General features: G+C 47.0%; 2 protein-coding genes across 2 annotated transcripts in view; both read right to left on the bottom strand.

Annotated features, from left to right (window-relative positions):
• Nucleotides 1–21,273, bottom strand: part of LOC147447701 (alpha,alpha-trehalose-phosphate synthase [UDP-forming] 1-like) — a 97,947-nt gene that overhangs the window by 59,330 nt on the left and 17,344 nt on the right. The window contains exon 4 of the mRNA XM_086523421.1: nucleotides 8,657–8,777. Coding sequence (XP_086379547.1) covers nucleotides 8,657–8,777 — 121 coding nt within the window. The remainder of the gene's footprint in view (nucleotides 1–8,656; nucleotides 8,778–21,273) is intronic.
• On the bottom strand, nucleotides 2,465–3,431 carry LOC147447703 (uncharacterized). Its single transcript, XM_086524389.1, has one exon. It carries the CDS (start codon nucleotides 3,429–3,431, stop codon nucleotides 2,547–2,549), a length of 885 nt encoding a protein of 294 aa, XP_086380515.1. The 3' UTR covers nucleotides 2,465–2,546.

Raw genomic sequence — 21,273 nt, forward strand, 5'->3', positions numbered from 1 at the left:
GGTGCGGGGCTCCTGGAAGTGGGCCTGGTGGCATCTGCGCTCTAAGGTGGCCAGTGCTGCATATCCTCGTGTAAGTCGGTCTCAGGCTGCCTGGTCATGGAAAATCTGCCCGTGGTGCCAGTGAAAGTCACCCCCAAATATACATATGAATCAACTACCTCAACCTGTCCACCTGCTACCATGAGCACTGCTCTACTCCCGACTGTCCTGGAGGTGTGGAAGATCATGACCTTGGTCTTGCCAAGGTTCACTGTGAGCCCTCGATGTGTGCAGAAATCATCCAAGGCGTGTAGGTCGCTCTATAGTCCCTCCTGTGTCTCAGAAACTAGAATAATATCATCTGCATAGAGCATAATATGGACTCGTGTACCTGCCAAGTCAGAGCCCGCCCCGCCTGCTCGTAGGATGTAATCTGCTATCTCGTCAATGTAGAGGCCAAATACAGTCGCGGAGAGGGGGCATCCTTGCTTCACACCAATGGTGCTAGCAATGGGGTCCGATACTCCACCTGAGCACAGCACTCTACCTATGACCTGTGCATACAAAGAATGAATGGCCCATATCATCTCAGATGGTATCTGTAGCTCCTGGAGACGCTGAAAGAGTCTCTCTCTAGGGATGGTGTCAAAAGCCTTGCAGAAATCCACAAAGCAACAGTAGAGTCGTCTCTTCCGTGCTTTCGCTCCGTCGATCAGGCAGCGAAGCACGAAGATGTGATCGATGGTCGAGAAAGTGCGTCGAAACCCTGTCTGTCCTGGTGCATGAAGCCCTGACGCCTCTGCGTATGTGCTGAGCTCTGCCTCAAGAACTGCCCCATATAGTATGGCCAATGTGTGGCCAATCATGATAGTCCTGTAGTTCCTTGGGTCCAAGGTGTCGCCAGATTTGTGGATTGGCACATTGGTGTGCATGGTCCACTCCTCTGGTAGTCCCTCAACCAAAACGCGGTTGAAGAGACGTGCTATCAAGGGGGGGAGGGTGTCTGCTGCATAGATGAGGTGCTCGCTCTGTAGTCTAGTGTTGTCTGCTGAGCGGCCATGCTGGAGGCGTCGAATAGCCCCCTTCACCATACTAGATGTGAAGAAAGTCGAGGTGGTAGGTCGAGGGTCGGGTGGCTCCGGGATCAATGGCTGCCCAGGTATCTGGTATAGGCGCTCGGCGTAATCATGCCAAATCTGAGGATCCTCCAGGGGGGTGGTAGGACATGGCTCTTTGAGAATCCTCCATGCGGTGGCGCAGTCTGTACTCATGAGAAGGTGGTATAGCTCAAGCTCCTGTGCCTCTTCGAAGGCCCTCCGTTTACGGCATGTGATGGCCTTCATCTGTCGTCGGACCTTGCTCTCAGTGATCTCCTCCGAGGCTTGTCGAGCCCGTAGCTGCATATATAGATCCCTACACTCCTCGACGTACCACCGGTTCTGGGGCATCGTCCCAGAGGATGGAGGTCTACCAGTGTGGGTAGTATGTGGAAAGCAGCTGAGGGCTGAGGTGTGTAGAACTGCGGAAAGCTGGCTAGTGAGTGTAGAGAGTGGTGTATCTGGGTCGAGAGTGTAGATCCCCTCGTAGACATGCGATGAGTAAACTCTGGCTAGCTCATGTGTGAAATGTATGGTGGTGTGTGGTGTGAGTGTGGGTGGTGTGTGTGAGATGGGTGAGCCAGTGAAAGAGAGGGCAAGATATGCATGGTCAGCCCCAATAGGTAGTGGTGGGATGGTGAAGGATGTGAGCAGGTGATCTGCCTCTCTAAAGCCAATGATGTAGTCCACTGTACTGCCGCCGTTGGGTACTGATGGTGGTATGCAAGTCAGGCCTCCAGATGATGGCCATTGTGCCATCCCGTTGTAGATAACGAGACGGTGCTGTGATCCCAAGTGAAGTAGATGTCGCCCATACGGTGTCGGTGTGGTGGTGTCTCTGGAAAACCTCTCTGCCTCTGTGTTCTCCATGGTGGAGAGTAGCTCTGGGTCGTCAAAGTCGTAGATGTCACACTGTCTACTCTGTGTCCTGGCGTTGAAGTCTCCCGTGAGGAAAACTTCTCCAAGCCTGGAGTATTCCATGATCTCCTCCCTGAGACATGCATATGGTGAAAGTGTATCATCCTCCTCCTCTCCTCCGTGCGTATGAGCCTCATCTGTCTCTCCTCCGCCTGTCTGTGCAAACCTAGAACCACTGGGTGCGAAGCAGCAAATGGCAATGTAGAGAATGTGTTCATCAGAGAGCTCAATCCGCACCCACATGTAGCGTGCTCTTGGGTCACGGGCTACTATCTGTATCCTGCTATGGAGTGAGTGACCAATGAGGACTGCTACTCCGCCAGATCCTCTAGTGGTGTTGTGCCGTGTGCACTTCCTGTGTGTAGACTCCCACTGATAATCCTGTACTCGGGGTAGACCTCTCTCTGAGCTCTCATGTGTCTCTGTGAGTAGAATGACGTCTCTGTCATGCATCACCTCCTCCAATCTCCCTGGGTGTGTCCACAGAGAGCCGTTGCACTTCCAAACTGCCATGTGTATCTCCTCATATAGTGTCCCATAGGCTGCGAGTCCCTATGCTACGGCCTTGCCATCAATGATGACCCGGCCGTCGCGATAGGAGGCTCGTTTTCCTTCATTGCGTGCTTGTTGGATCTGGGGCATGCATGCTCTTCTATGCTCCACTTGCATTTTTGTGAGGTCGTCATCTAGGTAGATGGGGGGGCCCGTGAGACCTCGTAGGATTACCCTCTTTCGGATGAAAAGGGTGCGTGCTTCTTCCAATGGGAATTGGAGTATAAGAGGCCTCTTCTTGGAGAGGTCTTTGCCGGCTCGCCAAGCTTTGGTAAAGGGGGTTGGGTCTTCTACTTTGTAACCAAGTGTGTTGCATAAGGTTTTACCATCTTTCTCGGGGGTGGATTCCTTCCCTTCTTCAATGCCGGTGACTCGTATGTTGAGGCGACGGGCATTCCGCATCTTCTCCTCTTCAAAGATGGTGTGTACAAGGAGAGCTTCTTCCTTGTGGGCGTCCTCTTTCGCTTCTTTCTTGAGGTTCTTCTTGACCACTTCTACCCATCCCTCCTTTGTGGCTTCGAGCTTGTCTTCCAGGCTCTCGGTAAGGGCTTTAGTGAGTTCTTCTTTGATGGCCTCCTTTGTGTCCTTGTTGATTTCCCCTTCCTCCGGGGTAAGGGATGCGATTGAGGCCTTGAGGATGGCCATTTGCTCATGCATCTCTTCCTTCTCTTTCTTCCATCCTTCAAGCTCCTCCTTTTTGTCTTCCTTCTTCCTTGCCCATTCTTCTCTCTCTTTGTTCAAGACTTCTACTTCTTTCTCAAGTTTGGAGAGGCGATTGATGATAGTGGTGATGGCGGAGTCGGTCAATTTCTTGTTTTCTTTGATCGTGGCGTGTAGCTTGTCCTCCATCTTGGCCATTTCATCCTGTGTGGCCCCTTTTGCCATAGCCGTTCAGGGCAATTCAAGGGGGGTGACTCAATGGGTGAGGCCCCTTTGTATTGAAGGTTGAAAAAGGTGACGGAAGAAAACCTGACGGGCAGGTGCAGTGGGAATAGCTGACGGGCAGGGGCAGTGGGAATAGACTCCAGTGCGCAGGCAGGCCCAAAACGAAAGTTAAAAAAAGGCTGCGCGCAAGTAATTAGGCGCGCAAAACAGGCTGCGGGTAGGTAGCTGGGCGCGCGCAGGCAGTGGAGCAGGTCATGGAGAGGGTGCAGCAGGGCATGGCGAGAGAGAGAGAGAGAGAGAGAGAGAGAGAGAGAGAGAGAGAGAGAAGGCTGTTTTATTTAATATTTTCTTTGTTATAATAAAAGTTTGGTCAATACAAAATTTAATTTGACACTTTTGGCTATACAACACCAACCCAAGGTCAATTTGAAGGAACACATACTTATGAATACTTGTCCAAACATCCCCTGATTCAATCGTACACAGCAATACATGCATCTACTTATTCTAATAGCAAAAAACATCTGCCTCCCTTGATTTGAGAAGCTATCTTCACACATGTGCTTGCTCTTAGCCAGCAATACATGCATCTACTTATTCTAATAGCAAAAAACATCTGCCTCCCTTGATTTGAGAAGCTATCTTCACACATGTGCTTGCTCTTAGCATGCAATCTCTTACTTCGTTCGGTACTTGCATTGCCCATGAGATATGCCCATCTTGATGCTCTAGTCACCCACCCCATGACGTATCAAGAATAGTCATGCTAAGGTAGTTTATCTACCTGAAGTAACAATTTCATTAGTGATGCTCTTAAGTCACCCATCTTGTGACGCACCATAACGACCCGTCTTAATGGTTGGATATGTTTTAGAATGGTATAAGGGGTATTCTGTACGTGATGCTCTAGTCATCCTTCTCATGACACATTGAGAATATTCCCTCACTTGTGGACCCACTTCTGTAATCTCATAACTCTTAAGATCAGAATTATGTTTCTTCAGTTATAGTTAATTTAACAACCTTCCCAATTATCATGTGGAATATTGAGCTTCCTCCAAATGTCCTGGATAAGAAGGATCTTATGGGGGAACTTGAACCCACCTGGCTGCCAGCTCAACCTGGTCTGACATGTAGCAGGTAGCCATGTTATCAACTGCTGCACCATCTCATCAAGACTTGAACCTTGTAAAGAGGTGAAAAGATTGGAATCTTATAGTCACCTCAGCTAAACATGGTGCTGGAGAAGTTGTCTAGAGATAGTCACCTCAGTAACCAAAGAGTGATCTTGACGCGTGTTAGGGCTAACATGGGAGCTAGAATCTTTCAAGACGAGGTGGGCAAGGTAGCCATGGCTATGGTCATTTGCAGTACACTAAATAAATGCCACAAGGGGTGTGTGTGTGTGTGTGTGTGTGTGTGTGTGTGTGTGAGTGAGAGAGAGAGAGAGAGAGAGAGAGAGAGAGAGAGAGATAGATAGATTGAATTATCGTCCACGGAAGTCAGATATGACTTATGGGACCGGAAACAAAACACTACAGAGAGGACTGAAGGTCAGATACATCTCAGTTAAGGACTGAGGGTCCAAAGAGGGGTGGAAAAAAAAAGAGAATATGGGAAACTAAGGAGGGGTTCATGAGGGCGGAGCTGGTTTGGGAGTGTGAAACTCCTGGATAATGGCTCTACCTCCTCGATAAATTGCCCATTTTCTTGCCGCGCGCGCTTCTCGCATCTTTTGTAATTCTTTCTTCTTCTGTTTGAGTTGAGTGGGGGTAAGGTCTTCTGCAAACCAAATGTTAGTGTCCTTGAGAAGCCTCGATTGCTCGAGGAGTTTGATTCGGTCCGCCTTGGTCTTGAAAGTGAGGATTGCATGGTTGGTGCGATACTCGTGTGTGAGAGAAGTAATTGTTGCTGGATCCCATTGTATCATGGGGGTTGTTGTTTGGATGTGAGCAAAGGACTCCTTGTTGAGGTCTCCCTCCCCTTTCCAATCGCTTGGAAGCCCGCCAATGCGAACATTAAAGGCGATATCCTCTTGTCTTTGTCGTTCGCGTAGCGTGGGTGCCACACGGACTTCAACTTTGTGAGAGATAGCTTCTTGCACTTGATTCTTGACAGCCTTTGTGAGGTTGGTTTCTACTTCTACCTTTTGTTTTGTTGAGCTTGACTTCCATCTCTTCCTTCTTACCGTTCTCCATTGTGGCGAGCCGAGCTTCGATGTCAACGATTCTCCGTTTCAGGTCATCGTTCTCTTTGCGGAGTCTTTCGACTTCATTTTGGAGATGGGCAGTGCTGTCCACCTTTGGGGGTGTTGCCACGACCCCGACAAACGTAAGTTTGCCTCGGGATGAAGCCCGAGTGGCCATGCTTGTTGCTTACACAATGTGTTGAAGGGCAGCTCCTGGTGGGACTCGCTGCTTGACTATTAGTTTTCAAAACCAAGGGTTTGATGGTCAGGTCGTGAGCAGGGGCTGTCAGGTCGAAGCCTGCGAGACAGTTGACACACACGACCTCAGGGACAATCACACACACGACCTCCGGGGCAGTGGCGCCGTTTATGCAGGTTGAAGGTGGGGCAGGTCTCTGGCCCTGGTTGAAGGTGGGGCAGGTCTCTGGCCCTGGTTGAAGGCGGGGTAGATTCTGTGTGTCGCAAGCAGATTGAAGGCAGAGAGAGAGAGAGAGAGAGAGTGTGTCCTCACAGCATGCAAGATTTGCAGGTCCCGAGCTGCAGGAGGTCGGCTTTGATTCTGTGGGTGGGCGAACTTGAGGTCTTCACGCCCCTCCACAGGCGCGCGCACACACACACGCACACACACAGACCTCTCTCTCTCTCTCTCTCTCTCTCTCTCTCTCTCTCTCTCTCCACACTGAAAGTGGCAGCAGACACTAGATTGACTCATGCCTATGCAGCCCTAGGCGGTTTAGAGAGGATTTGTTCGCAGGTTCAGTTCCAAGAACCTTGAACAAAGCTATGGCTTTTCGACACTTTGGTCGATTCAGTTATGCACTACAGGGTTCAGGTTTGGGGGCCGTCTGTTGACAGTGCTGGATGGAGTAATATGGAGAGACCCTTGATATCTATGATTTCTAGGCTGATTAGAGCCAAGGCCTCAGTCCCACGTGACATCATACGAGCGGAGCTGGCTGCCCCACCTATGGAGGTTGAGGCTCTCACCAGATCAGTATCATTTGTACACAGCTTATGGGACACCACCAGGGACAGGTATGCCAGGCTTGCTCTTGAGTCATCTAGACAGCTGGCATTACAGGGAGATACATCATGTTGGTATGCACAGATGAGCTCATGGTTTCAGAGGCACAGTTTCAGCATGGACAGGCTGCCCCCTTTCCAGTATTCTCTTGATGCACCATCTTTGGCTCTTACACGGATGGAGACTACTAGACTCATTCGGCAGGATCTTATCCAGCTTGATAGCAAGAGGACATGGATAGATCCAGCAAGGGAGTTGGGTACGAAGAGGGTTTTCTATAGAGAGCATCTTCTCCAACTCACGACAGACGGATTTGTCACACGGCCCAGTTACATGGACACACATCTATCTCATGGGTTACGATGTGCTATAGGCCAGATTCGCACATCTTCACACCAGCTTGGGATTGAGACAGGTAGATTCAGAGGCATACCAACAGACAGTAGGATATGTCAGTTATGCCATGCAGAGCCAGAGACAGAGTTTCACTACATATGTCGCTGCACAGTCTACTATGAGATACGGGGACGCTTTCATTGTTTATTCAGAGATGGTTTCGACTCGCTAGATAGAGTCATGAGATACCAGGATCAAAGATGTCTCGGATTATTCCTACTTGAGATACACAGACATAGAGACGCTCTATTGAGTGGGCAAAGACAGAGACAGTCCCAGAGACGTATCTCAGATTTCTTCAATCTGAGTACCACAGAGGCAGAGGGGACACCACCATCACAGAGCTCGGTTCCCACCCATACACACACCAGCGGTACTCTCATTGATCGAGCTATAGAGCTAGGGAGATCGAGACGACCGCGACTGATGAGGAGGGGAGCCATGCAGCACCGGCGGAGATTGCGGCAGAGGATCCACAGGATTCTAGCACGACACCCAGAGTGTCGATCAGGATAGGCTTCATGCTACTGTTATATTTTATCATGGTGACATTTATCCCCACTTTGTACCTTTATGGCATGATACCATTGATCAGCCTACCAGCCACCCATAGGAGTCGGTAGCACTCCTATCAGTTTCCTTGTTTGTAGCTTTCTTTGTTTGTACCCAGACTTGGTACTAGACTCATCATTGTAATCAGTTAGTCTCATAGGTCATTTTGGCCTTTTGTAGGCGTTAATATATCATTTCATTTCTCTCTCTCTCTCTCTCACACACACACACACAAACACACAGGAGAGTTTTGTGTCAGTGCACTCAACATTTTCCTTATTCAAAGGCTATTATACAGCCAAAGCCACATGCATACTACAGAATCACAATCTACACTAGCCTTGTCACTTTTCACTACAAGACTCCGAATCATAACATGTTCCCACACGCCTTTTCTAGGCCGTACAATCACATATTCCAAGATAGAGTTCATAGTATAGTTGTTGCCCCCTACGTCTCAAAAAAGTGTCCTGGAGGATGAAAATTGAACAAGGCAATTTGTAGAAGGTGATAAGAGTACTCACAATCTTACGAGGAGGTATCCTCACAATTTACATTTTGGATAACTTTCTTCTGTAGTTTTAGAATGTGTGAAAATATCCCGTGCTTTGTATGGACTCTACACAATGGAAGAGGGAGAGGTATCTTCTCTTCAAGTGGATACACTTGGAAATAGCAGCAGATTGCAATATATATAAGATATCACCAATCTCGGAATAAGGAACTTGTTCTACATGGTAACCTTATTGACCTTGGCAAAAGTTGAAAGAAGAAACCCATACATTCCTATGTTCTCTTGTACACATGCAAATATCACTAGCACATATATATAACATCCTCTCTTGTTGATCTTGCTTGATCACCAATCTCGGAATAAGGAACTTGTTCTACATGGTAACCTTATTGACCTTAGCAAAAGTTGAAAGAAGAAACCCATACATTCCTATGTTCTCTTGTACACATGCAAATATCACTAGCACATATATATAACATCCTCTCTTGTTGATCTTGCTTGATAAAAGTCTTTCCTTTTGAAAAATGAATTAACTGAACTAAAGCACATACCGCAGCTACACGAGTAAGCTTGCCAAGTGGATGATCCTCTACCCCTGATCGTGTGCCTTCCAGCCCCAATATGCGTGTGCAAGCACTAACAAAGTGCCTTGCATAGTCATACGTGTGAAAGCTACACCATCAAAGCAGATATATCAATAGCAATCCAAATCAAGCAACCACAAGCATGAAGACTAAACAAACAATGTTGTCAGTAAATTTGACATTAGAGATATGTTTCTCGCATTAACCGCACAGAATAAGCATTTGTGCAAAAGAGAACATGCCGTGAAACCATAATGGCAAACTGATTCACTGCAACGGGTTACGACCTCCATTTCTAACACAAAACACATGTATATATGTATGTATATTTATTCATTTATTATACAAATACAGAGAGAGTGCAAAACAAACAGACATCACGTAGAGATGCATACATACAGATATACACACACATATATACGTCTGGATTTTCACCTCCTGCGGTTTCTCCTGTATCGCCCATGAGCAAATTAGGGAGTTGAGGCTGTTTTGTGGCTGTGCCGGGCCTTATGTGAGGTAAGACATACCTACACCAGGCTTGTTAAGCCATGTATGTGCCTGCTGTGTGGGCTAGCTAGAGGACTGACTCCTGTTCCTAGGCCTTAATAGGGACAGTCTCGTTTCCTGTAATTCCTTGCTACATGGCATTTCTTTTACTGTTATGGCATAAGTTGCCAAGCAGCAACTTATGTTGTGGCAGTTGCCCCCCCTTATTGTGGGGTTGTGAGTGGTTTGGTGCAAGTTAGGCATATTAAGGGGTTTCCTATGTAAGGACCCCCTGCCCTCTTGTATGCATTCATTCCTGTATAGGGAGCAAGGTAGATAGATACGTTAAATACGATACATAAAGTACGAAAAAAACATTGTATGGTACAAAATAACAACTTTGAATCATAAAGTACGTTAAGTACTGCACAAGTTTATGTTTAGCATGTATACGTGTACCTTTGAGACTTTTTATGTGTGTGTAATGCACATTTGCTAATCATAATACAATTGCCACACTTCTTATAGCATGCAAACTTTGAATTTAGAAGTCACAATTTTCTTGCCTCTCCTCTCATCAGGCTCTCTCTGTGTATGCGCAACTCGAGCAAAAACAAACCCAGGCATCTCTGATCCTCGTACCACATGACTCTAGAGAATGGTCCAAAGCCCTCTCTGAACAAGCAAGGGAAGCGACCTCATATCTCGTAGTAGACGGGGCAGTGGCATGTGTAGTGCAACTCTGTCTCAGGCTCGATGTCGCACAAGGGGCATGTCCTGGCCCCTGCTGGTATCTCCCAATCTCGATCCGCAGCTGGTGTGAGGATGTGCGTATCTGGCCAATAGCACATCGTATCCAATGGGACAAGTGGGTGTCCATATATTTGGGCCTCGTCACAAAACCATCCTCCGTAAGTTGGAGGAGATGCTCTCTGTAGAAAGCCATCTTCGTGCCCACCTCTTGTGTTGGCTGTATCCATGTCCTCTTGATGTCTAGCTGAGTCAAGTCCTGGCGAATGAGCCTGGTGATCTCGGACTGTGTAAGAGTCAAAGAGGGCGCATCCAATGAGTACTGGAAGGGAGGAAATCTGTCTATGCTGAACCCATGCGCATGAAACCATGATGTCATCTCCCCATACCAGCATGCTGTATCTCCCTGCATGGCTAACTGTCGAGAGGACTCAAGTGCAAGGCGTGCATATCTGTCTCTGGGAAGTTCCCACATGCGGTGTATGAAGGAGGCAGAATTGGTGAGCGTTGTCACAAAGTGATGACGTGGCTACGGACAGCAAAAACCCTAATTTCTGCCAAAAACCCTAAAATTCCTGCAAACCCTAAATTTTGCCAAAAACCCTAATTTTTGAAAATCACGGACGCAATTAAAAAAGAAAAAAAATTTGAAAATGATGAGCGACGCAAATTTTGCTTTTTCTCTACAATATGAGAAAGAGAGAATGCTTTTGCTTTCAAGTTTTGACTCTCTGTGAGAGAGAGAGAGAGAGCAATTGCTTTTGATTTGAAGCTTTTGGGGCTCTGCTTTTGGGCATCCCTTGTAACCTTTAAATTAGTGGTGAGGGCCTCACTTCTCACAGCATCTGGACGCAAAGTCTGAGAGTGAAACCCTAGCCACTCTCTTGTACTTTGATCTGATTAATATAAAAAGAAATACTGAAAGGGGCGCCAGTCTTTGGGGCCAATATCTCTAGGCACGGAACTCCGCCGGGCCATTGCAAATCTATTGTGATCTGTGAATTGTTTTGAAGTGGTTATTTGGTCCTATCGCGGCTGATTCTTGACTTGGAGTGTCCAAGTATGTTACAGCGGTATCAGAGCACGACCGATTTTTCTTCTACGGAAAATCCGATCCCCAATTTATTTTTTCCGCGGCACCTATGGCTTCAGGCAATGATCAATCGACTCCCTCTGCATCTAGAGATGCGGGCTGGGATCACAACGAAGATTCAAACAGAGAGTATGGCCCGCCTCGGCCTACTCAGGCGGAGCAACGACAGATAGAGCATCGTCAATTGATTGGCGATGCAACAAAGATGATGCTCAATTTTGCCAAGGACCCGAAGATGGCAAAATATATGAACCAGACCTCTTTGGAAGAGGTACAGATGGAGTGGCAAAGAACCACAACACCACTCCCGAAACCCGCTCTCAAGAAACCTTCTGCCTCCAAGAAATATACGGAGAAGGAACTGGAGAACGTGGTTGATGCACAGATTGCTCAGTTTTTCGACGTGCAAAAGAAAGCAGAAGAAAGGCACTGACTTCCCAAGATATTTGGGTCGTCGGTCGACATTTGACAAGGCAAAGAAGCAGAAGAAGCGTGTTCGATTTGAAGGAGTACCCAGTTCTTCTTCTTCTTCTTCTTTTGACAGTTCTTCTAGCTCCTCGGATTCGAGCAAAGAAGACAAAAAAGGTAAAAAGCGAAGCAAGAAGCAACGCTTCGGTAAGGGCAAGAGGAAGGCAAAGAAGGCTAAATCTCGCCCAGAGACTGACAGTTCTTCTGAGGACTCGTCTACGGACAACTCAGGTTCCGATGACGGAAACTTTTATGCGAACAAGAAGAATTTTTACAAAGCCAACCAGTATGACTTTCTTGAAGATAAAAGCAAGAAAGTCCGAGAGTTTAAGGAAGGTGGCCACTCGATATAGTTTGATACTTTCTCAGGATACTCAGATGCTTCGAAGGCTTTGTCTTTTATACAGCAGTTTGACATCGCTTTCGCGAGAGGACGCTATTCAGAGCACTCCAAGATTCGGAGAGCTACCTCTTACTTCAAGGGGAATGCTCGTACTTGGTGGTCCACTCCTCTTTTAAACAAGACTGCGCCAGTTAAATGGCTGAAATTTAAGAAGATTTTTATTTCTTCTTGGTTGACACAAGAATATGAACGAGATGTACGAGCTGCTTGGGACCATCTTCGGATGACCAAGAAAGATACAATCAATGCTTATTGTGAAAGATTTTGGAGCTCTTTTCTACCCGTCTCTTCATTCAAGAAGATCTCGTTCAGAGAACAAATTGAGTGGTTTACCTTGGGTCTACCTATCGAGATCCGAGATCACTGCTTGGAACAGAAGTCAGCTTCTATTCAGGAGGTGATGAGTCATGCGAAGCGGGGATTTGCCATTCACTCTGGCAGTCTGACCTACCCCACATATGAGGCCATGACACAACGAGCCGAACAGACTTCTAGGAATGAAAGTAGAAAGAAAAAGAGCAACCCAGAGAAAAAGATGCGCGACCCAAGCTTACTCTTGAGGAGAGAGCTCGCTTCATTAGAGAGGGGAAGTGCTTTGAATGCGGGGAACATGGACATATCTCCGCGAAGTGCCCTAAAAAGGCACAGAAAGAACAGAATGATAAAGACGACGACAGGCCTGAAAGTTCGAGAGCAGTTGAGGAATGTGGCAGACAAGGAAGATAGAAAAGCAGAACTGGTACCACATGGCGTGGGACCTGCACCGAATCTAATGAATGAAAGTTCAAACTTTGCCGCTTTTGGGGCAAAGTGAAGGATCAGGAAGCTCTTTTGAAGGAGCCAAGGCCAACTTCTTTTCACTTGGAATTGACGTCTCGATTTGGAATTACGCCCGACAGACTCACGCCACAGGCGGAGGTAGTTCGACTGGCACCCAGATGGGATGTTGCCATTACACCGAGCATTGGCAAACTTCGTTTGCAATGACAGGGGTGTTCAGGGCACGCGAGTGACATTCTACTCAGGATCCCTTGGTACCACAAGAACTACGCCGTGGTTGACTACCGGGCTGAGAAAGCGACTTTGATAAATGAAGGGCTTAGAGATTGTACTTGATGGACTTCAGTTTCTTACTCATTCTTTTGGAAGAGAACTGAACGATGGATAAAGGTTGAATATGTTTTGACCTGATCAAAAGAACGCCAAGATTTTTCTCCACACTCATGCCGATTGCTTTTCAGAGGGCCTAAAGATCAAATCATTGATCTGATACCTAGAAGCACGCCACCGAATCAGCCACCTTACCGTGTGAGCCGAGTACAGAATGAAAAGATTATGAACCCAGTGAAAGACCTCTTGGAAAAGGGTCTTATCCAGCCTAGTACTTCACCGTATTGCTCTCCAGTGTTGTTGGTTTTGAAGAAGGACGGAACTCGGAGAATGTGCATCGATTATAGAGCTCTCAACAAAATCACCATCAAGAACAAATTTCCAACTCCTAGGATCGATGATATACTCGACAGGTTACACGGATCCTCGTGCTTTAGCAGGATTGACTTGAAGAGTGGATATCATCAGATCAGGATAGCGCCAGGAGATGTCTACAAGACAGCTTTTCGGACGACTTTTGGGTTATTTGAGTTTTTGGTGATGCCTTTTGGCTTAACCAATGCCTGCGACATTTAACCGGATGATGGACGGGATTTTTCGAGAGTATAGGCTATTTGTTGGCACTTTCTTTAACGACATCAGTGTTTTCTCCAAGAATGAGACAGAACACAGAGATCATCTGCTTCAGGTCTTTCAGGCATTACAAGATCACAAGTTAGTGATTAATGCAAAGAAAAGTAAATTTTTCCTACCAAAGATACACTTTTTGGGACACATTGTGTCAGCAGCAGGAGTGCAAATGGATTCGGCCAAGATAGAGACTATACGTGATTGGCCCGATTTGAAGAATGTCCATGAAGTTGGAAGCTTCTTGGGACTGTGTTCGTACTACAGGCGGTTCATACGAAAGTTTGCAGAGGTTGCTTCCCCTTTGCATACCTTGACAAAGAAAAGAGTACCTTTTTCGTGGGGACCCACAAAGGTGACTGTCATTCGAACATTGAAAGAGAAATTGACTACGGGACCTATTTTGACTTTGCCGGACTTGCAGAAGTCATTTGAAGTATATTGTGATGCTTGTGGTCATAGTCTGGGTACGGTCTTGATGCAAGAAGGCCATGTCATAGCTTACGAGAGCCGTCTGTTCTCTAAGCCAAAGATGACAGCACAGATTTATGAGAAAGAGCTTTTGGTGGTTATCCAAGCTCTTACTCAGTGGCGGCATTACCTACTCGGAGCGGATTTTACTGTCTTTACAAACCATCAGAGTTTGCGCTACTTCTTACCACAGAAGTAGCTTTCGGAAAAGCAGATGCGGTGGGCGAACATCTTGTCATAGTTTCACTTCCAGATTGTCCATGTGCAGGGACAGAAGAATGTGGTGGCAGATGCTTTGTCTCGGAAACTGTTGGTTCTGGCTATTTCCGCGATACATCATAGGAGCTTCGAGGATATGGTCGATCAGTATGCCACAGACACAGATTTTGCAGATATTTTCACACGGATACGAGATGGGGAGACAGTAGCTGGATACTCCCTTCGGGAAGGCTACTTGATGAAAAAGACTATGTTGTGCGTTACACAACCGTTGAGGGAAAGGTTATGACTGAATGCCATTGTCCACCTTTTACGGGTCACCGCGGCATTGCTACTACCATGAAGGGGGTAGAGAGATACTTCTTTTGGTCGAGACTCAAAAAGGATGTGAAAGAGTTTGTGCGCAGTTGCTTAGTTTGCCAGAAGGTCAATTTTGACAAGCATAAGGCACAGGGATTGTTAAAGCCTTTACCCATACCCACCCGCCCCTGGAAAAGTATTGAAATGGATTTCGTTTTTGATCTCCCGAGAACACAGAATGATCACGATGATTTTCCGATTAAATGGCACGTCTGAGATGATTGTCTCCAACAGAGACCCCAGATTTATGAGTTTGTTTTGTAAGGCAATTTGGGAGAACGTTGGCACGAAGTTACAGTTCTCGTCATCGTTCACTTGCAGACTGACGGGCAATTTGAGATTGCCAATTCAGTGATTTTAGATTTATTGAAGTCTTGTATCTCGGATCAGAAGACTCAATGGGAAAAGAACTTACCTTTGGTGGAATTTGCCTACAATAACATGATACACTCTTCGACGGGGAAGACGCCATGTGAGATTGTTGAAAGTGCTGCGAAGGTTTCATCCTTCCGGAGCACGAAAGATTAGATATTTGAAGCGGATGAATATTCGCGAGATTTGGACACGGCTTTTGCCAAGGTTCGCGAGACTTTGCAAGAGTCTCAAGAACGACAGAAAAAGGCAGCGGATCGCCATCGCCGCGACTTGAAACTGAAGGAGGATGATTGGGTGCTCTTACGTTTTGAGAAGGCACGCCTATGAAAGAAAAAGGGAAAGGAGAGGCTTTTTCCAAAGCTTAGTATGCGATACTACGGACCTTTCCAGATCACTGACAAGATAAATGATGTCTCCTTCCGATTGAAACTGCCAGATACTTGGAGGATTCACAATGCATTGCATGTGAGTCTCTTGAAACCTGTTAAGGGTGATGTGCCTGATGATGGGGAGCCTGATGAGCAACCCGCAGTGGAAGAGAACGAGGAGACCCTTGTTCCTGAACAAATTTTGGCACATACGGATACGAAGAAAGGTAAAGTCTGAAGGCGGTTCTTGGTTTAGTTCAAGAACTTTCCTGCATTTGATGCGAAGTGGATGGAGGAGGAGGACCTAGCAGATACTCCTCGGATTGTGAAACTTTACCTCGATGTTTTGGTTTAGCATAGTCTACTCCAAACGGAACCCAGAATTCAGCTTGGCCGGAGATCTGGTGCAGTGGGATGCACAAGAGGGGAGTCACTCCGCTCCCTTGTCAACAGATGCCTCGATTTTGATACTAAAGTCACTGATGTCTCTTTGAGCTTCAGGGATACTAAGAGCTGACAGTATTCTGCTGGATGACTTTATGAAATGGAATTCCTGATAATGATACTGATTTGTTCTTGACTTCTTTTGAGTGCAGGAACTGATAGCCGAAATGACTGCAGCATTTTGGTCTGATTGATCTCGAATAGACATGGTTGCAATAGGGGTTAGTCAATCAGACATCGATGAGGTCCCGATTGGACCTAGATGTGATTGCTAGCTACATTGCCGATAAATCATGATCTAAGATCCGAATGAATGTTGAATGTCATGTGATGTCTGGTGATGTCCTGTGATGTCGTGTGAGGTGACTGTCGATTTTGTACATGTGCTAGATGTGTGTTCCTAGTACGTAGGTACTAATAGTCAGTGTCTGCTAAGACGGTTTATGGCTTTTGTCGGTTTTGCAGGCGTAATCGCGATCGATTACAATGCTTTCAAGAGGGGGATATGTCACAAAGTGATGACGTGGCTACGGACAACAGAAACCCTAATTTCTGCCAAAAACCCTAATTTTTGAAAATCACGGAGGCTATTAAATTTTTTATTTTTTATTTTAAAAATGAAAATGATGAGCGACGCAAATTTTGCTTTTTCTCTACAATATGAGAAAGAGAGAGAGAGAGAATGCTTTTGCTTTCAAGTTTTGACTCTCTGTGAGAGAGAGAGAGAGAGAAAGAGAGAGAGAGAGAGAGAGAGAGAGAGAGAGAGAGAGAGAGAGAGAGAGAGAGAGGGAGAGCAATTGCTTTTGATTTGAAGCTTTTGGGGCTTTGATTTTGGGCATCCCTTGTAACCTTTAAATTAGTGGTGAGGGCCTCACTTCTCAAAGCATCTGGACGCAGAGTCTGAGAGTGAAACCCTAGCCACTCTCTTGTACTTTGATCTGATTAATATAAAAAGAAATACCGAAAGGGGCACCAGTCTTTGGGGCCAATATCTCTAGGCACGGAACTCCGCCGGGCCAGTGCAAATCTATTGTGATCTGTGAATTGTTTTGAAGTGGTTATTTGGTGCTGTCGCGGTTGATTCTTGACTTGGAGTGTCCAAGTTTGTTACAAGCGCCTCAACCACTAGTGGGGGGGCAGCTAGCTTTGCTCGTACAATAGCACATGGTACTGAAGCCTTGGCTCTAATGAGGCGCGAGATCATAGAGACCAGAGGCTTCTCCATGTCCCCCCATCCATCACTGCGGTCTGTCCTCCCGTGATGATCCAGTGAAGGTCCCCAAATCTCAGCTCCATAAAGGAATGCAGAAGCCACCAAAGTGTCAAAGAGCCAAGGCTTCGTCCGAGGCTCCTGAAACTGAACCTGTGAACACATCCTTTCCAATCTACCCAATGTTGCATGGGCTATAGTCAATCTAGTCTCTGCTGCCCTCCTCAATGATAATGCTGGCCCACTAAAAACCACTCCAAGGTAAGTGTAAGCATCTAAATACTCCACCATCTCCTGGCCGTATGTGAATGCTGGCGCTGACCTCCTGATCCACTGTGGGGTGGTATTAAATACCATGACCTTGGTTTTACCAAGGTTGACGGACAAACCACTTTCCTGGGCAAACCTATGCAAAGCATCCAAGTGACGTTGCATCCCCTCCGGAGAGTCGAAGACCAACACAATATCATCAGCATATAACAATAGTGGAATCCATGTCCCTGCCAGTTGTGCACCTCTATCACCATCTCTCTCAATGTAGTCAGAAACCTCATATACATACATACCAAATAGAGTAGGAGAGAGCGGGCAGCCCTACTTCACCCCAATAGTGGAGAAAACCGGTGTGGATAGACCCTCTGGGGTGCGTACATGCCCTACTACTGACCTGTATAATGCCATGACCCCCCAAATGAGCTCTGTGGGTACTCCCATCTGCTGAAATCTGCGCATCAATCTAGCTTTGGGCACTATGTCAAATGCTTTGCGGAAATCCACAAAGCTACAATAGATCTGTCTCCCACGCGATCTGCCCTCCTCAATGATGGCTCTGAGTGTCAAGATATGGTCAAGATATGGTCAAGAGTAGAAAAACCCCTCCTGAAACCTGCTTGCCCGGCTGCGCGTATCCCCTCCCTCTCTGCCCATCTACTCAGCTGCTGCTCAAGAATAGATGCGTACAACCGTGCCAATGTGTGTCCAATCATGATAGTGCGATAATTCCCAGGCTCCATAGGGTCTCCCGACTTGAAGATAGGTACGATAGTAGATAGGCTCCAAGTATCAGGCAAGCCCTCACACATGGCACGGTTAAACATAACTGCTAGAAGCTCTGCTAGTAAATCTCTGGCATGCGTGAAATGCTCAGCCACTAAGCCATCATGATCATATGCTCTCCTAGTCCTCATCCTGTCAATGGCCTTCCTCACCATCTCAGCGGTGAAAAAAGCACATGTGTGTGGGCATGGATCGGGGGGGTCGGGAAGGGGGGGCTGCTCAGGAGCTGTGTACAGAGATGATGCATACTGGCCCCAAGCCTCTGTAGAAGTGATGGCAAGGGGGGGGGGGGGGGCTCATGAAAGAGCCGCCATGCCTCACGTGAGTCCTGACTCAAGAATAGCTAGTATAGATCCTACTCTAGGCGAGCCAAAAATGCCCTCTTCTTCCGCCGCACTAGGCGTCGGAAGTCAATCTGTGACTGTCTGTGAGTGATGTCCCCCAAAAGCACCTCCCTCTGAAGTCTATCTCTAGTGTCCCGGCATTCCTCATCATACCAACTATTCTAGGGCATGCTCCCCGAACGGCGTCTCTGCTCAGGCTGGGTATGTGGGTATGCCTCTGTTGCTGCATCATGTAGTGTATGTGTCAGTATAGTAGTAAGCTCCTCCAGAGGTCGCCCTGGCTCCTTTGTGCAGTGTCTGTAGATCCCATCTATGTATACAAAGTTTGTCTCCCGCGTGAAGGTGTAGCGAGTAGGGGCTGCTGGCCGTAGCCTGTGTGCTACACTAAACTGAAAAGAGATGGTCAACGACACAAGAGCATGGTCCACTGCCACACCAACAGGTCTGGGTCCAACCGTGAGATCCTGGATACTAGAGATGAGGCTCGGCTGTGCTATGACATAATCCACTGTGCTGGCTCCATGTCTGTGTGGAAAGCATGTAAAACCCCCCGCAACGGGAAATCTCTGTAGGCCATTCAAGATGGCCAATCCATGTGTAGTCCCCATGTCTATCAAGTGTTGTCCATACTCAGTGTGTTCTCCATCCTGTGATAGTCTGGATAGGCCCGTCTTTGTAACATCCAACTCTCTCAGCATCTCCTGTGAAGTATCATAAAATACTGTCTCATGATGGGCAGTCCTAGCATTGAAATCCCCTAAAATGATGAGATCACTTGCCCCAAAACCCTAGCACTCCTCTCCTTATTTCTTTTATATAGCTTGACAAAAAGTACAACTGCCAGGAAGCTCTATGTCACAAAGTGATGACATGGCATGACCAACTGAAAGAGAAATGGCCGAGTGGACAAGAGAAACTGAACTCACAAACTTGAAGAACTTACGGGGCCTAAAACCTAAAACACAAAATCTTGAACTCTAGGGTCAATTTTCGTAAATCGCGTTGGCCATGCTGACGTGGCAATTGTACGGAATCCCGTGATTTCCATTGGTCAAGCTGACGTGGCAGTTTTCAGACTATCGCGATTTTCGTTGCTGCAATGATGTGGCAACTATACGAATTTCCGTGATTCACATTGCTCGCAACTTTTGGTACGAGATGCTTTTGGGGATTAAGTGCTTTTGAATCTGATGCTTTTGGGGCTCTACTTTTGGGGATCCCTTGTAAGTTTAAAAGGACCCTTGGGGCCTTACTCTACAGAGCATCTAAACGCAGAGTCTGGGAGTAGAGGACCCTCAAGAGTTGTACTTTGTTGTGAGCAATAATAAAGAAATACCGAAAGGGGCGCCAGTCTTTAGGGCCAGTGCATCTGGGCGCGAAACTCTCTCTCTCTCTCTCTCTCTCTCTCTCTCTCTCTCTCTCTCTCTCTCTCTCTCTTAAAGTTCAATGATTTTTGCAGTCTCTGTTCGTGTGTTGCTATTGATTTCTCGCTTGGAGTGTCCAAGCCTGCAACAGTGGTATCAGAGCTCAGAAAGATTCTTCTTCTACGGAGGATCCGATCCCACTGCAGCACACATAGGTTCTCAAGGAGAATCTAACAGAGCAGTCAAGATTTTGTTTGTCAAAGATCTTTGTGTCCTTGTGTCCGTGCCCTGGACTTATGAGACACTCCCACCCTTAGTCCATCGCGCATCGAGCGCGCTCCAGTCTTGTCTTCGTCTCTTTGTCTTAAGGGGCATAAGCCATAAAGACCCCAAGAGCACACATGGGTTCTCGCGGAGAATCTGACAGAGGTAACACCTCTCAGGGGGACGTGAAGAAAAGTGAAAAACAGACAACGAGAACTGAAGAAAAGAATGAAGAATTGGGTAAATTTTCGGCACGGAAGTTTGCCATGGCAGAGTACAAATTGTTAAAGTTTAGGCATCTCAAGTGAACTGCCCAATGTGATCCCACCATCTATTTTGACTATTAGGTATTTATTTTACTTATTTCTCAAAGTCTGAGGTGGGTATATATGTGATCCCTTGCCCCATTGTACATTACATCTAAGGTTTATTGGTTCAAGAGACTCTCTCTCTCTCTCTCTCTCTCTCTCTCTCTCTCTCTCTCTCTCTCTCTCTCTCTCTCTCTCTCTCTCTCTCTCTCTCTCTCTCTCTCTCTCTCTCTCTCTCTCTCTCTCTCTCTCTCTCTCTCTCTCTCTCTCTCTACGCTTCCGCATCGTCGACTGACTTGGTATCAGAGCTATGTGTGTGAGTGCGAGTGTGCGGAGCGTGAGAGAGGAGAGAGAGAGAGAGAGAGACAGAAAACCCGAACGATAGAGAGAGGGGAAAGGGGGCGATGAGCTCCCCACCCGTACAATGATCAGATATAATGTGTGGAAGTGGGTACCCCCCTGGCTCCATAAATAGGTGCCCAAGGGGAGGTAGGGCAATGCCTGGAAAAATCCCCCACAACCCAAGAAGAAAATGATATATGGAAATATATGTGGGCGGCCGGCCCCAAACTCGCACGGCCAGGACAAGGTAAGGCGGCCTGCCCAGAAGTGGGCGACCGGACAATGCACTCTATATGCATATCCAAAGGGTGGCCAGCCCGGAGGCACACTAGCCATACATGCATGCCCTAGACTTGTGAAGCAACAGTGGTGTAAGTCTAACACCCCTCTCAGCACCTGATGTTGCACAGACCGCATGAAGTCGAAGATGTGAGGCAAATGATAAAGATGTCTGCTGCCATGTCTGTTGCAGTCTAGGGTGTTCCAACATCCGAGAGATCTCCGTGCTAAAGTGTCGTCACG

This window comes from Adiantum capillus-veneris, chromosome 11, assembly GCF_014529385.1.
Source record: "Adiantum capillus-veneris isolate H3 chromosome 11, ASM1452938v2, whole genome shotgun sequence".
NCBI classification, from domain to species: domain Eukaryota; kingdom Viridiplantae; phylum Streptophyta; class Polypodiopsida; order Polypodiales; family Pteridaceae; genus Adiantum; species Adiantum capillus-veneris.